We start from the raw sequence: 16,658 nt of genomic DNA on the forward strand, positions 1-16,658 counted from the left end.
CCAGGGACTTGGCTCCCCGTGCCCCCTGCCCTCCCAGTGCCTTTGATGTGCCGCTCCAGCGCTCCCCGGGCACGCAGGGACGGACCCCCCAGCTCCCGCGGGCTTGGGGGGGGCTGTTTGCTTGCAGCCCCCTCTTCATTTTTAATTTTTAATCCCCGCAATAGAGCAGGGACCTCGCAACGTTTCCACCTTTGGCTCTGGCCGGGGATGATGTGCAAGGCCTGTCCGGGAAGATGCGGGCATCAAGAGCCCCAGCGTTGGGTCTTGCACCCCCTTCCCTCCCTTGCCTGGGAAACAACGTGGATGATGGGGTGGCCGAGGATGAGGAGGGAGCTGCAGCCTCGCAGGCACCACAGCTCGGAGACACCACGGCCGCAGGCAGCCCAGCCGCCGCCGCCGGCGTTTTCAAAAGCTTCCACCGTGCAAATGTTTAAGTGCAATTCGATATTGCTCCCCAGGGAGCCCTTTGATGTGCCCCCCCACCTAAGGGGATGAAAAATGGGGCCTCCTCCCCTCCGGCCAGCTGCGGCAAAGTGACCCCGCTTCAAAGGCGGCTCCTCCAGCGGCATGGCCGGCGACGGGGCATCCGCTCCCCCGTCCCCGTGGGGAGGTCAGGGACCCCCAGCCCCGCTCCCCATGCTGAAGAAGTCCCTGCACCGTGGCCGCTGGGGTGGACGGGTCACGCTCAGCCATCCCGGGCGAGGGCAGAGGGGCGGGAGGCAGCGAGGTCCCTCTGATGATTCGGTTCAGGCCATTTGGCAGGTTGGGATGGATGCTGCCACTCCGCTTTGGAGTCTCCCTGGCTTCCAGCAGCCTCTGTCCCTCCCGGGGCTGGGCTGGCCACGCTGAGAGGTAGGAGAGCAAAACGAGAGGAGCAGGGCTTGCACGGTCCAGCCTCCTGCCACGGCCGGAGAGCTGTGAGCACCCCGGGCGCCCGAGTGTGACTATCTTGGCGCATTCAGACTGGCTGCTTCCGTATAATCCCCAAATACCATGACTCGAATCGTGCGGCTCAGCTCCCACGCACCTCCAGCCAGATTCCCCGCAGCTCCTTGGGCAGCAGAAGTGGGTTAGAAAAATCCTGCCACGCTTGGGAGGCGAGCGGGGACCCAGCAGGACGGTTACGGCAGTACAGAGCTGTGCACGCCGGGCAGAGCGCGTTCCTGGGGGGTTTTGCATCCTCACCTCGTGCTCCAGGGACAGACACGTGCAGGATAAACCCCTCGGAGGCTGCCGGCCATCCCCGCCGCTGCTGTTTCGCAGCCCCGGAGCCGAAGCAGGGGCTGGAGTTAACGCAGCCGCAAGAGCAGCGTGGTTTGGATGGAGGGGCTGAGCAGGAGAGGATCCGGGTGGTGTTTTGTAAGATGGCTGCGCCGTTAAACCCCCGAGCCTTGTACACAACCTAATTTTAAGGCTGATCCACTTCCCCCACCACGCAGCTTTGGCCTCTGGATATCAGCTATAACGGAAAATCAGCTGCTGCATTAGCAATCGTTACGGCACTCGGAGGCCCAGCTTCCCTCGCTCCCAGTTCAGGCACTGGTATCCTGCTGGGAGAGGGGAAAACGAGGCCGGCTCTTCGCATCCCACTCTGCTCTCCGCTCCTCCGGAGGTCCCGGCAGCCCCAGGCCCAGCACAGCTTGCAGGGAGACGGAAGATGGGGGGCTCTGTGGTGGCAGGGGAAAGGAGCCGGGAGGCCGGTGCCCCCAGCCTCCAAGAAAATAGAGATGTCAGAGACTTAAGAGAAAGGGAAGCCATTCACAACTAAAGGGGATCGACCTGCAAGAGGGGGTTTATCTTCTAAAAATGCATCCTCCTCCCCAGAGCGCTCGGCTCCCCCCTGCCCAGGGCCACGCAGGGCTCTGCTGACCGGGCAGAAGCTTGGGAATCGGCAAAGAGCAAGAGCAGGCAGAGCCCCTTCTCCTTCCAAATGTAACAAAGGCCACGGGCAGGTCCCTGGTTTTGAGAGACCCGGCATTAAAGCCTGCGCGGCCATTTGGTTCCTCCTGCCCCCAAAACCTCCCTTCCCAACAGCAGGTCTGAAAACAGGGCTGTGAGTTTTGTCCTGGAGCAAGACAAAGGGCAAATTCATAATGTAAAAGGCGTGGGAGCTTCGGGGTCCGGCTCCTGCAGGCAGCCAGGCACGCTGCCTTCGGGCAGGAGAGGGGCTGGAGCTCAGCGGGGCAGGGGGGAACATCAACCCCGCTCCCGGCTGGAAGGAGGAAAGAGTCTCGACTGTAAGGAGGAAAGAGTCTCGACTGTAAGAGATGCGGCACTTGGAGACATCCACAGAAATAAGTTTATTTCCCCTACCGTCAGGATTATGAAACCACAGAAGCAGAGTTTAAATATTTACAAAGTAATCCAGCGCCCCACAGAGATGAAGAGAACAAAGGATGAGGGTACAGAGGGCTCGCCCTCGCCGGAGAGCAACGGCAACGCCACGGAGCTCTGCAGCACAAGCACGTGCAAAGGGGAAGGGAGGGGAGCATAAAACTGGCATCTGGAAGGTGAAGGACAGGGTGAACCTTTAATGTGGCTAGTGGAAGGGGGCACTGCGAAGAAGCCAGCAGTGAGATGAAGGAAGCTGCAAGGAGAGGACATTCCTTACCCACCCACCCCTTCTACCACCTCCCACGCCAAGAGGAAGCAGCCCGCTCCCCACACAACCGCAGCCGCTGGCTGCAGCGCTGCTGGGAACCCGTGCCGAGCACCGCCGGGGTTTCTCGGCACTCCCGCAGCGCTGGGCTGACACTACCGCAGCGTAGGAAAACCCTAAATCCGACCAGCCCACCCGCCTCTGCCGGCACCCGACCTCTGCGGGCACCATCCTTCATCGTGCGAGTACAGACAGCTTTGAGTGCCCAGCACGGATGTGCGGGCTGGCTCTGCGGTACCTCAGCTTTGGGCCTCGCTCTCCCGTTAGCCACGTTTCCTTCGGATGCCCGGAGCCATCCTCCATCTCCGTCGGTGGAAGAGAGTCGGCTGTTCAGCCAGGACTTGGGCGAAGCGCCGCTTCCTTCCCCGGCAGCCAGCGCTCCAACCCACCGCGAGGCCCATTTGCTGCTGCTCGATAAGTCTCCATTCGAAACCCAGATCTGGTAAAAAGCGTTAGGAGCAAACGACAAGGATTTTCACGGTGGGGAATGGCACTCAACATGTTTTCAGAAGTCCCAGGAGCAGGGACTGTGGCCAGCAGCCCCGCTCCCGGCCTCCCCCGACAACTCGAAGTCTCAGCTTTGGCAACGCTTGTATAGCTTATCGATAAAACACCGAATCAACGTGTGAGACAGGCCTAAGAGTCTCTAGGTTATTGCTACTGCGTAAGACAGGTTGGCTTCAGCCCTGGGGCCAGGGACTCGGAGCGCATCCTTGGCGGGTCAATCTGAGAAATCATACTTAAATTAAAAACAGAGGCAAAGGACTAATCTCTCCTGTTCAACTGGCTTGTCCTAGGGCACGTTAGCCAGCAGGCTCGCTGGGTGGAGACCGCAGCGACACAGGGTAGCTCGGTAAGACACCGTCCTTTCATCGTAAGGTTCTCTTTGATCAAGATCTGGGCTTTCTAATCAGCCCCAGGCTCAGCACCCTCCAGCCCGCTCTCCACGCAGGCTTGAAATGACTGTACAGAGCAGACACCGACGACTATTTCAGTTCCAGGTAGACGGGGAAGGGCGCCGAGGTCTGCACACCTCCACCCACCCCAGAAAAGCCAGCACCAGATGACAGAGGGACAACTGGATGCTAGGGAGAAGGGAGAGGTGAAAGGGGTTATCTAAAAGTGACTGAGGAAGAGGAGGAAATGCAGAAATCGAGGGGCCCCAGAGGAGCCCCCAACCCTCCCATGTGGCTAGAGGAGTCGGGGAGATGGAAGCAGATGAGGAGGCACATGGGGACAGGTCTGAGGGCCAGCAGGGTGACGGTGAACGGGCTTCCCAGTCAGAGGAAGCCACAGGGACGGCAGGCAGTGGAGAAGAGCTTTCTTGTTGGCCACGAGCACTCCTTGAGGTTGAAATCCATCAGGTAGTGGAGTAAAGAGCTGGCCTTTCAAGGCGTGAGTGAAAAAGCTATTCTCCTTCCTCTGCAGTCAGAGGGGATCTGCTCAACTGCACACAACCCTTCAGCCACGCTTTTTTGTAAAAAGCCACCCGGCTCAGAGCCCCACAGAAAGCAACATGTGCAGGCCAGAGCCTCAGCAAACACAGACCTGGACCTCTCGCCCTGGAAGCGGCTCTGGGACACGTCCAAATTCACTTCCCGCCTAGCACTCAAGAACAACCTCCCCCCCTACTACCCGTCCTGCCCGATCCAGGGCTCAAAAGGGCCACCAGCCCCGCAACGCCGCCAGACCAGCGTTTCTCACATCCAAGCCAGTCCTGCAAAGCGCTTTTACCCCAGGTGTGCTCTCCAAAGCACGCCAAGGAAGTAAACAGACCTTCTTGTTCACCAGCCTGGAACCAGCCGCAAGGAAGCCAGTGCCCCAGTTTGCTGCTGCAAAGCCCAACCAGAACGTGGATGCTTTCCAGCCCCTTCACCTTTTCTTTTAATCTCTGATGGCCCCACGAAGCTCAGGTCTCAGGTGCTGCTCTCATGGATGCTTTCAAAACCCTACGTTAAGCCTTCTGCCCCAGAAACATGTACCTGCTGCTACCACCACCTCTGCAGGCTCAGGTATGCTGCGACACACAAAGTACTAGGGATCAAAGGAAAGTAAGTGGCTCACGAGAAGTGTAACGGCAATTTTAGATATTCAGAGCACAGGGAGAAGCAAGGAGGCTATATTTTCTCTGGCACGAGCTAAAAGGGACTCAGGAGTAGACTCCCAACTCTGCAACAGGCTATTGAAAGTGTGCAGACTGCCATGAGCCATACCCAAGCCAGTCGATCGACTTTCCTGCCTTTCTGGGCTCACCAGCAGGACCAGATGAATTTGCCCTGCCACAGAGCGTTCCTCTGCGCGTCTCCTCAGGAGTGTCCCGCCGTCAACACCTTTCTGTCACTACTGGGGAGACCGTCAGCGAGTGCTGCGGCACTCTACACCCTCAGGAGGAACCCCACACCTCCACTTTGAAACATGTGCTACAGGAGAGTCGCGCAACAGGGAAACAACAGCTCCTTCTCAGAGACTCAGGAAATCTGAGGAAGCATCTGATGAAGTCTGCCAAGAGGAAGAAACCAGGTGATCAGAGAGAACCTTACAAGGTGTATCTGCTTGTGCTCCTGAACCAGGAGGCAGGGTTTGCCTTGCGGCTTTGTACTTGGCACTGAAAGCAAAGGTGCCCACGGCTCTCCTTTCCTGATTGCGTTTCTACCTACCAAATTGCAGAAAGGGAGCATATTCAGGGAGAGAGCAGGAGGCTTCAGGACGCCTGACACTGGGAGACGTCATCAACAGAGGAAAAAAAAAAAAAAAAAGAAAAAACCCAGAAGGAAAAGAAGCCAGTTCCAGGAAACAAAGATGAGCTGTTACAATGGAGTGGAGTAGCCACCTTCCCTGGAAAATGCCTCCCAGAGTCCCATGCCTCCATCTCGCTGGATCAGTCACAGTTTCTTCCTTCGTGTGCCCATGGAATGGGGAGTTCACAGCTGCCATCACCGCAAATGAAGTGTGAGAACGATGGTCACGATCACCCCCAAGAAGAGGACAAAGGGAAGCCAGGTCTTCACAAATCCCCCTATGCTGCAAAATGGAAGAAAGGGGAAGGGTTTAAACGTAAGAAATCAGCAGAGAAAGACAAAAGGGAGAGAAGGACGCGAGAATAACTGGAGAAATCAGAGGGAGGCAGATGCCCTTCTGACTTTCTTATCCATTGCTGGCGCTGCCACACATCACATCTTGGAGATTCAGTCAGTGTTAAAAATTGAGACTAAATCAGGTCCACAAATAACTATATCATGAACAACAGGGCCGGACTCTCCTTCCAGCTTAAATTCAGGTCAAAGACTAGTGCATTCCATATCTGCACAGACATGACAGGAGACCACAAAAAATGAAAACCCCGTTACCGCAGGCCTCGTTATTCAAACTGCTGGTGTATTTAACCAAGACAGCAGGGACTCCACTTGCCTAAAAGCTGGTGGAGAAGCTTTTCCAGAACAGGGAAGACCCAACAGAAGTGGAGCAACTTGAAAGCTTTATGCAGGGCAGTCCATGCAGAATCTCCTCGTCCCGTCATTTCAGCACAAGGAGCTGAAATGGAGATTAAGTGCCCTTTCTAGTAAGGAAAGCTCGGGGCTTCCTGTACCACTCAAGTTGGAAGCTCCACGGCAGTTGGAAATCTGTCTAGTTTTTATGTAAACAAGATTCAGGAGAGGGAAGAGAAACCAGTAATCCTTGGAGACAAGCCATTCTGTGACCTTATGTTCTGACCTAACCCAGCCAAAAGACAACACAGAGTGAGATTTGCTTCAGCTAGCATTTCCCAAATTCCAGGCACCCAAAATTAGCTGCCAGATACAGTATTTCGGGAGCAGCATCTAGTGCAACCCAGCAAGCACTCTTGGTTCTTTTCTTAAGAACAGGCAGCAGGCAGTGACAGTACCACCTACCAGCAACATACCTCCACATGTCGTGGGGAAGAGATGTTTCTCCCTTCTCCACAGGACAGGCTGAAGCTTTAGAGGGCTAGGAAGAACAAAAGAAACAGAGCCCCTTTCCCTGCTGAATCTAGACTGCTCCTCAGCTCACCTTACATACTTCCCATACAGGAGTGAGAAGAAGCAGAGTTTCACCATGTTCCAGGAGGTGCTGTTATCGTATCTCATCAAGTTTAAGGCCAGAGCCACGTGAGAATGGCAGTTATCACAGCAAAGGTTGTGCTGGAACGGAAAAAGGGGCACGGGATTAGAAATCCTGTTCTTGAGGCTCCCCAGTTCTGCACCCTGTGCTGGTGCAGAGCCACAGGTCCCACTCCTGCAGCAAGGACCCAAACACCGGGGAGATATTCCTCCACGCACAGACAGGACATCATCACCGGAGCCGTACCATTCTGTGCTTGTACTCCTCCGAGGCATCGTGTACGGCCGTGTCCCAAGCATTGGGACCGGTGGAGTATACTTTGCTGGGATCCAGTTTCCAGTACCTAGAAGGATGAGAACAGATCCCTTCGCATTACTGCTGCGCCTTCACAACTTGCTCTTCCCAGCAGGAAGATGCTTAAAGGACTTGGAGAAATCCACTGCCTCTGGAGTCCACAGAGCCGAGCTCTTCAAGACAAGCTTATGCTGCAGAGGGCAGCAGCAACTAATGCTCAGCACCCTCAGCCCGACAGCACCCCAGAGAAAGAAACTGCAGACCTCAGGGGCACAGACAAAACTCTGAACTGCTTTCACGTCCCGTGATACGGAACCTTCTGGCCATTCAAGATGTAAACCTGATCTGACAGATACACAAAACCCAGGCACCTCTCCTCCTCCTCCCAGAAAATCATTAACAGGATGTGAGTGATGACAGTTCATTAGTACAGCACAGGCAGTATTTACTTAGAGCACTTGTTGTTAACATTATCTTAAAATGTTTTAGCCTTTTCTTTTTTTTTTTTTTTTAATAAAGGCTCCATACAGCTCTAGTTATTAATACCAGTACATTGCTGTCACGCTTCTAAAAAGATTTAATTTAACGTGGTTTCTTGAAAAGCAGAGACACAGTAGCCATTCACTTGAATTAGGGCATCTGAACAACAAGAAAAGCAATATTCTAGCACGTCTGTCTCCATGAATTAAAGGACATCTGCAGGTCAGTTGGTTAGTTTAATAAAAACTAACAAGAGCACTTACTTCACTGGCTTCCCAAATGCCATGTTGTCTTCCTACAAAAAAGGAAAAACGTCTCAAGAGGATAACCCCGTGCAATATTCATGACATGCCTCTTGCTGGAAGGCCTCACAGCCCGTGATCGCTTAGTGATAAAACTGTCACATTGCCTCAGCAGTCTCAAGACACCAATCTTATTTGTGTGTCTGGATTTAGATTTCAATTGTTTTCAGACGCCTGTTCTAGGCATGAGTATATTTATACTCTATACACAGTGACATCACCTAGCTATATGGTATAAGTACCCTGTTCCCCCTCCTTTTTTTTTTTTTTTTTTTAAACTGTTAGTACCTTGTTAACTCGAAGTTGTAAACACCCCAATCTATTAAGAGTATTAATTATCCCAAATTAAAACTCCCTTACTTTCAAAATCCACCGGACTATAAAGCAGTTTAGAAGACTGGCACATACCTGATGCTAAGCAGCATGATAGTAACAGGCATGCTGAGGAAGTTGGAAGGCAGCTTCTGCTACTCAGAATTAGAGTACTGTAAGAGAATTTAGGTCCAAAATTCCTAATTAAGAGCCTGGACTACAAGATTTTTTCCCTTCTGCTCACCAAACCAAACTAGCCACTATTTATCATATCCCCCAAATGATCTCCACTGGACAGCAGCCCACAGAGTAACAGCAAAGATCCGTGATCTTCAGAAACATCTAAAGCCATTACTTTGCAGAACTTTGAGCTGCAAAAGGCAGGGGATGGCTCAAAACTCACCAACGAAGGTGAGAAGCAGACCAAGCACAGATTCTACTTAAGCACCCGGATCCATCGTCTACTTACTGAGACAAAGTAGGGCCCCGCGAAGTCCCGAATGACTCCAGTCGACGTGCAGATACCCATGTGGCCAATGATCGGGAAGAGCCATCTACCGAGGCAACAAGCGAACCGTCAGGCTGAGATATTTGCCCCCCGATCACACCGAGTGCGTGCAACATGCTGCCAGGAGACTGCTGGAGCGGCCGTACACCCAACTGCGTAGCATGGGATAGACAGGCACAGTTAACGTGTTATACGCAGCTGAGAGATGAAAGCAGGCGAGCCAAAGCCAGGCAAAGACCGGTAAAGACGCAGAAGAGGTACAAGCAAAAGAAAAACACGCAGGGAATACCCAAAGCTGTGCTGACAAGCAGGTCTAGAGTCAGCTCGTCTGTGGGGCAGTCAGGCTCTGGGATTTTAGCGTGAGTCGCGGCAGTTACGGAGAGCGCAAGACTCCGAAGGCCTGCACTACACACGTCCCTGGCTAGGGAAGGGCGAGCCGCGGTCTCCCAGAACAAACCTATTTGTGTATCCAAGTAAAAACGTCAGATCCAGAAGAAACTGCCTTGAGATAAAACTGGACTTTCCACTTCAACAACCAAAAATGAGGTCATCCTGTCCACCTTCCCATCCACGCTGCAGCTCTTCACGGCAAACTAGATTTAAGCACCCCAGACAGAAAACGGGGCTCCTGGCTCCAGGAAGAGCACTCCCTCCCCTAAATGATCCCATTGTTTCAAAGACCTTCTCCTCCCCGTTGGGTATTCACGGCCCCAGGGAGCAGCAGATCTATATCCCAACCCCCTTCCATCATCATCACTTCGAAGTAAATACTTCAGGCCAAGTTACAGCTCTCTCCCACATCCTCCGGCATTCTCAGGTTTGCTGACCTCTCTCCGATTTCTCACTCCTCTCTCCCTGAGGGACTGCACGCAGCGACTAATATTTCAGAAGAGATTACAGCAACGCTAAACAGCAACAGATTCACAAGCCGCGGCTCAATCAGAGAGATCCTAAAACTATCAAAATAAAAAGGGACTGAGGCGGTTGGATGTTACGAGGAAAGACAAGCCATACATGCTGATAAGAGCAGCTGAGGTTATAAATAGCACATAGCTCCTGTTGATAACATAACCCTACGACGCAGAGAAAGGACTCTGCAAAGTTTGATGTTCTGCGCTTGCATCACTTACCCTCTGCATGTTCCTATCTGGTGCAATGCAAAGCCGCCAGGCAGTTTGGCTATCTGTGCAATGTTTTATCAGCCAGAAGGTACGGCTGAATACAATGCTGTCACAGCATTGCCACCTTCAAAGTTCTAGACACTTCTTCCTTTTTTAATTCTCCTCTCAGCACTGACTAGCTTTCAAGCCTCCAAATCCAAGGATGACAGGAAACGTCAGAGGGAGAAAATGGAGCCATTATGCAGTCTAACGAGAGATTTTGCCAAATAACAACACTGAAATTTCTGCTGCAAAACAAAATCAACAGGAAGACGCCACCGTTCATCGGGGAAATGAACCCACAAGAAATACGGATGCCCAGTGACTTTGGCAGCAGGACAGCTCTCTTCCTCAGTCCCAGCAGGAGATAAGAAGGTTAAAAGCTTTGAAAAATCCTCCAGGAGAAGACTAAGGTGGAAATTTTAAGCAATCAAAAAAGAAAAGAGGTCAAAACCAAAGCTGGTTTGTAGCTGTATGCGAGACAGCAGCAGGGAAGTTGCAGCTTCTCCTCGCCCAGGAGAGCTGCGGTGCCATTCCCAATCCTGGCACGGACCACACCACGTCTTCTACCTGACTTTCAGCTCTGGCTCAGTAAACATTATCACCTGATTTGAACCGGAGGGGAAGAGGAAGGCATAAAAATAAGCCTTTGTGTTCCCAGACTACCCCCAAAGCCACATTTTACAGCTTTTCATTTTCCCACGACCAGAGTAAAACTCAGAAGCTCTCCTTGGGGCCTGCTTACGCTTGGCTGACAAGACTGGGAAGGCAAATCGACTTCTAACTCATTAAAAGTGGAGCGCAGAGGCTCTCCTCAAGGCATAAGGTGCTCTAAGATCCCCGTAGCCAAACCTTTGCTCCAAAAACATGAAAGACTTCCCACGTTTCACTGGATCCCCTCCACTCCCGCCCCTGCAGAGACAAGCCCGCTCACCGCAAAGCTTTCCCCGCACACGCCCTTGCTGGGGGAAAGGAAAGCCCTACCCCAAGGACAGAATCCTACACGGGCCCCGAAGCAGCCTGGCACCCAGTCACCCCAAAGCAGGCCGAGCACCCCGAACCGGGCCGGGCGTCCTGCCTGCCCCGGAGCAGGCCAGGCAGCCAGTTACCCCGGTCTGCCCGCCCCAAAGCGGGCCGGGCTCCCTGCCAGCTCCGCAGCAGGCTGAGCACCCAGGCACCCCGAAGCGGGGCGGGCAGCCGGCCCCGGGAGAGGCGAGGGGTGCCCCGGCCCGGGCCTTTCCCCGGTAGCGAGGCGCGGGCCCAGGCCTCAGCCGGGCCGCCCGCCGCCGGGGCCGGCCGGGAGCGCAGGGCCCGCACTCACGTCAGGACGGGGATGGGGGTCCACACCACGCAGTAGGGGAAGCGACCGCGCTCGGCGTCCAACCCGGCCCCGCCACCGCCATTGAACTGCTTCATCTTGGCCTCCGCTTCCGCCATCACCGGGGCCCGCCCCCTGCCCGCCGCGTTTGCGTCACTTCCTGGAGACCAAGACCGCTTCCGGGCACCGCCGGTATCCAGGAAGCGGGAGCGGGCAGGCCGGCCCACGGCCTGGCCCCGGGCGGGGCGGGGAGCACCGCCCCGGGCCTGCCGGGCCCAGCGCCCCTTCCTCCGGTCCCTCCCCGGTTTGGGGAGCGGGGCCCGGGCTGGAAGGGCCCCGGGACTCAGGCACCTGGCAGGGCAGCCCGGGCAGAGAGCCCACAGCCCCGCGGCCGCTGCTTGATCAAGCGTGGGCTCGCTGCTCTTCACACCCACGGAGAGCTGAGCTTCGCGCTTCCCCCCAGGACTTCAGCGGCTTCGTGCGGCACAGAAGGGCCGGGGTTTGTTTCACAGAGGGACCTTCTGCTCTGGTGAAGCTCCTCCAGGCAGGTCCCTTCACCCCTCGCACCTACCTTGTGCAGATCTGCCACACGAACCTCGGCAGCGAACTTCTCCCTGTTGCCCTTCCAAAGATCAGACGCTGGAAGTCATCCCCAGGAGCTGCCGGGTAGAAGACCCCCTCAGGAAAGTGCAAGAGCAGAAATAAGCATCACACCAAGCCTCCTGCGAGAGAGGAGGTGGTCAAGGTACTGCAAGGGGAGGAACAGCATTTACAAATGGAGAATCGGATTAGAAAAATAACAATTGCTTTATTAGGAAGTTTAATTCAAACTACACGAGAAAGCTGAAGAAGAAATATGTTTATTCCAGATTTCCACCCACCACAACACACTCGGCAAAATACAGAGTGACAACTCACTGAACTAGCGGGAAGAACAGGGAGGACATCGCTTGCCCCAGCCCAGCAGACCCAGGACAGGGATGTTCTGCCCAGCGGGTGCAGGAGAGCTGCCGAGCATCCAGCCCCCACTCTCCTCTTTGCATCTTTCCATGCTTTCCTTGGAAGCCGCTCATTTCCTCCTCACACGGAGACCTTGAGCTGCGTTTCCCTTCAAGGCCCGTAGTGACCAGAGCTCTCCAGCGCAGTTACACAGCACGATGCCAAGGGGTTTTGCTAATAAAACAGTCTTGGCCCCTTCCTGCACGTGGTTGGGTTCCTCCTCCCGCGTAGCTCCAGCACGCCGAGCGGAGGCAGAGCCAAGCACTCCGCTCACAGAAGGTGCTGGCTTTTGTTATTAGCAAACCCTGTTAATGGCAAGAGCCACGTTCCCAACGGTCATCACAAACTTACAGCTTCCACATAACAGCCCCACTTTTTACTGAAATTTCTCTCCTTCATCAAAGACTTATCTCTACTTTATGCATTCTGCTTTCCATTACCTGACTTTGCCAAATAATTAAGCTGAGTCCAGCCTTCCAGGTTTATCAATGTATTCTCTGTTCTGGGGACAGAACAGCACTTACACGCTCACTGAATTTTAGACTAGTGAAGCTTCCAGGCTGAAAGCCCAGGAGATCCGTAACCTCTACCCACAGCAGGGGCACGTCAGAGGGGACACCAAGTTGGAGTTGCCGGTATGGCAGTAGAAAGCATTGGCTAACAGTCTAGCGTAGAGGTGGCCTACCCGCCCTCGATACACACTAACTTGTCATATGAGTACTCAGGCTTCAATACAACTAGCTTAGTAATGCACTGAAGACTACATTTCCTCGCCTCTACTGAGCCCTCAAGAGATCATCTAACATCCCACCTTATTTCCTAGTCTAGACCATGTTTTAGGACAGCCGCTCCCAGAGGGAGGGCTGCTTCAGAGGCATCTGGATGGAAGCAGAGCCATCGACCCGAGGCGCTCACGCAGAGCAGCTCGCATCGAGCTGTAGCGTGGGCATCGTCTCGGTGTGACCGTCACTGTGTCAAGAGTTGAGCAAGAGCCTGAGATCGTGCTCCTCGGAATCTGATGGCGAGAGAATTCACAAAATAGTCCGGTTCCAAAAGAGAGAAAGCCAAGGAAATACAGACACTCTCGAGAGCAAAGCCATGCCTGGTGCTTTGGTTTCTAACAGACACTTCCTATTTTGGCACTTTGGATGGAAGATGCACACAAAGGTTGTATGTGTTTCAGTGAACACTTTTTGTTCGATGAAGAAAAATACTTGCATTGATTTGCTCCAGGCTAACATAAATATCGGAGATTGTTAAAATCTATGAATAGGGGCCAATGTTCACATCAGCTAATGTGGTCCTGGCGCGTTTGTCGGATTAGGCGATGGATTTGCTCTTCCTGCTTGTGTCTCGGAGGCTGCTAAGCAGCGTATCACCAGGGACCAGCTCCCTTGGCAAAGCCACACAGCAAGGATGACGCCGACAGCCTCAGCAGGACGCGTCTCCCCGCAGTGCCACCTCACACCCTCCCCTCCCGCGTGGGCAAGGGGCATTTTAGACAGCCCGGTTTATTCCCTCTTAAACCAAGTGCAGGAAGGCAAACCCGGCTGCCGGAGCACGGGAAGAACACTGTTTTCCCCAGGTTGGATTTTAAAAAAAAAAAAAAAAAAAGAAAGAAAAAAATCAATACAGCACTCCTGTACTGCACAGCTTTCTTTTGTGTTTGTCAGGCAAGCAGAAGGGCTCTCCATCCCCAGTACTGCACTGGCAGAAAACGGGTGAGCTGTAGCTGACAGCAGGGTCTTCCTAGTGACAACTGGAAAGCTGCTGCTGTTCTACTGCTATTGATCTAAGCAGAATACAAAACACCTGAAGTCAGCAGGGAAAAATAGCTGCAGTTGGAAAAGAAACTGCGGGGAGGGGGGGGGGGGGCGGCGGCAAAGGGGGGGGAACAGGGAGGGGAGAGCAGGTAAGAAGTTCTCCATGCATAAAATTAAAGGCCGGGCTTTTTATTGCAGCTATCTTGCCTGACTACAATACTGGATCGATGTACAGAGCAGGAATACTGCCATCATTGTTTTTGCAATCTCCCATTTGATGAGAAACAAAAGGTTTCACTCCCACTTCTGCCAGCGACTTGCCACCGACGGCTCCTCTCTCCCGTTGTCAGCAAGGAAGCAGCTCTACCTCCCGTCGGCCCAAAACGTCCTCAGGACAACGATCTTTGCCTACTCACTGCCGGTGCCAGTGCATCGCTTGCACCCCAGAGATACGGAGCCCTTCCGAGAGGAGAGCCTGTCCGCTGCGGGAAGCGGCAGCCCAGGCCGCACACCGGTTTGTCCAAGCACACACCACCATGGCTATAGCTGGAGCTCGGCCTGGAAGGGATTCGGTTACCTCCCCTTTCTACCCCGGCTCATCTCTGAGCCTGAAAGAAGCAGGCACCCAGCCAGCTCTTGTTCAGTAAGCGGCTTCCTTGGGAACCTTCCCTGTTGTGACAGCTCAAACATTACAGGGACTGCCAGAACCAAACCACTCAAGGAAGAGATCCCCTCCCCCTTCTGACATTGACAACCGAGGCAGCAGCAGGCAACACCGCGTGCAGGAGTATTTAAAATGTCACCGAGGCACAGGCTGATGGAGGACACCAAGGCGTCCTTCCCCCGCCCTGGAGGTGATGCTGGGGTGGGTTGCTTTGCGTTTTTTGTTGTTCCTTTCCTGTGGTCTGTGCCTGCTGCAATCTGACAGCCTCTAATCGCTCAGCGTGAACCAGAAACGTCACTCTCATCTGTATTGATGATGGTGCTACTCACAAGCGCAAGAACATACGCAGGCTCAGCCACCCACCCCAAAAGCAATGCCCCTAAGCCATCTCACCCCTCGGCTTTAACCTTCAGGTCTTTTCTGCTTCCCTGTCACTTGAAAGCTGCATTTCTTTCTCTCTCCCTCTCCAACTGACACAGCCAACCCACAGGGCAACTTTTATGTTTAAAGGAAAAGCCACCGGTTTCTCAGGGACAAGGGGCACAAGGTGGAAGCGCTCAAAGAGCCAAGTGCAGGTCACGATGATTTCTCAGCTATGAAATCCACAAAAAGGCCCACCTTCTCTCCTTGCCAGCCCCGGAGGGGGTCCCGATCAGTCTCATCTCCTGCAGCAGCAACGCCTGAACAAGCTACGAGGAACGTAACCGGCAGAGGACTGCATTCCTCACTGCAGCAACAGCAGGCACTTTTCTAACATCCTGCTCCCATTTTGCTCAGAGACAGGAGCCATCTTGAGCCCTTTGCAGACTTGTTCCTGGCACTGTGAACAGTTACATCAGAGAAAAGTGAACTCATCAGCAGGGCTGCGATTGTTCCTCTCCCCACATGCCAGAGCGTATCGCTCCTCTCCCTCCTCAACCCAATTCCCTTACCCAAATCACAAATAAAACTCATTTTCTGGGTCCTTCTAGCCATTTCCACCCACGATTCAACCACTCGGCTTCCCCTTCCACGCTTCCTCTTTGTCCAACCATTCAGTCCAAGATCTGACCTAATTAGTTGTCTGCCAATTCCAGCTATGGATGCACATTGCTTTGTTAGAGCAGAGCTGTTTTTTAAAGCAATAATTTATAATCGGACAGGATTTGAAATGAAGAGGCCTCAAAAGGCCTTCAGCTGAAAGGTGTCTAACGGGAATTTTTGAGAGACGAGTTCAAATGGATTCTGAAAATAGCAGACTGGTTTTCTAACTCTTACTTAAGGCCTGGCATTCTGCAGCTTGGAGGGCAGGAAAGTATTTGGAAGGCTTCGCAGCAGGAGCCCAGAGGAGAAAGTGAGTTTGTGATATCCTTTAGAAAGGGATCATCTCTGGGTCTAAATGTTGGCGTCCGACACACCACGCTGAGTGCGAGACGCTTTAAGGCAGTAAGTGCGCTGTTTCTGACAGCAGAAACATCTCAGAAGATCAGTCAGTAACATGGTGACTCAGACAGGTGACCTTGGGTCTGCCTCACAGCCTAAGTCACCAGGGCTCTGCTTCTCAGGGCAAGAAGCTATTTAAGAGGAGCTAAAAAGGCGAGGATGGGCTAATTTTCCCTACTCAGCTTTTTGCCCCACCTCGGGTTCAGCAGCGCCTCAAAGAGGATTTTATCAATTTTACCCCCCACCCTGACAAAACATGATTCAGAGAAACTAACTCCATTACAGCACCATTTATCTTTCTGTAAGATGTGTGCATCGCTTCTCTCTTCCCCAGCAAGCCCCAGGCAGCCGTTCTCATCCTCACCCCAACGCTTGCAGCTTTAGCTCTAAACCAAGCCGGAGGCGGACTCTGCTCCCGAACACAGCCCTGGCCCTTGCTCTGCTGACAGATCTGAGCTCCCACACCTCGATAAACTAACATCAGCACTAACTCAGAGGCCACCACAGCTTACAAGCCATGTTTCGGGCTCCCCAGCCCCCTTCCCACTCAAGTTTACTGGGGTCTCTATTCTCCGTGAAGCAGCACTGTTGAATAGACGACATCCAGCCCAACCAGGCCACCCTCCACCCACACTAGTCCACCTCCACAGAGGAGAAAGGTAGAACAAAGCCAGAACAATCCCCCAAACAAAATGAC

General features: G+C 53.5%; 1 protein-coding gene across 1 annotated transcript; it reads right to left on the minus strand.

The window, feature by feature from the left end:
* Window positions 1-2,627: 2,627 nt before the first annotated feature.
* TMEM222 (transmembrane protein 222) lies at window positions 2,628-13,892 on the minus strand. Its single transcript, XM_050909905.1, has 7 exons — window positions 13,788-13,892; window positions 11,117-11,222; window positions 8,597-8,681; window positions 7,777-7,808; window positions 6,986-7,082; window positions 6,689-6,819; window positions 2,628-5,680 (listed from the first exon to the last, which is right to left on the minus strand). The coding sequence occupies exons 1-7, from the start codon at window positions 13,804-13,806 to the stop codon at window positions 5,593-5,595; spliced, it is 558 nt and encodes a 185-aa protein (XP_050765862.1). The 5' UTR covers window positions 13,807-13,892; the 3' UTR covers window positions 2,628-5,592.
* Between the last annotated feature and the right edge of the window lie 2,766 nt (window positions 13,893-16,658).

The sequence above is a fragment of the Gymnogyps californianus genome, chromosome 22 (genome assembly GCF_018139145.2).
Source record: "Gymnogyps californianus isolate 813 chromosome 22, ASM1813914v2, whole genome shotgun sequence".
NCBI classification, from domain to species: domain Eukaryota; kingdom Metazoa; phylum Chordata; class Aves; order Accipitriformes; family Cathartidae; genus Gymnogyps; species Gymnogyps californianus.

Bases quoted from the DNA above. Each gene is read 5' to 3' on its own strand.
- TMEM222 (XM_050909905.1), bottom strand. The intron at 8,682-11,116 runs GTGAGTGCGGGC...TTGCCTCGGTAG, and splicing joins ACCCCCATCCCCGTCCTGAC to ATGGCTCTTCCCGATCATTG. The intron at 6,820-6,985 runs GTACGGCTCCGG...TTTCCGTTCCAG, and splicing joins AGGAGTACAAGCACAGAATG to CACAACCTTTGCTGTGATAA.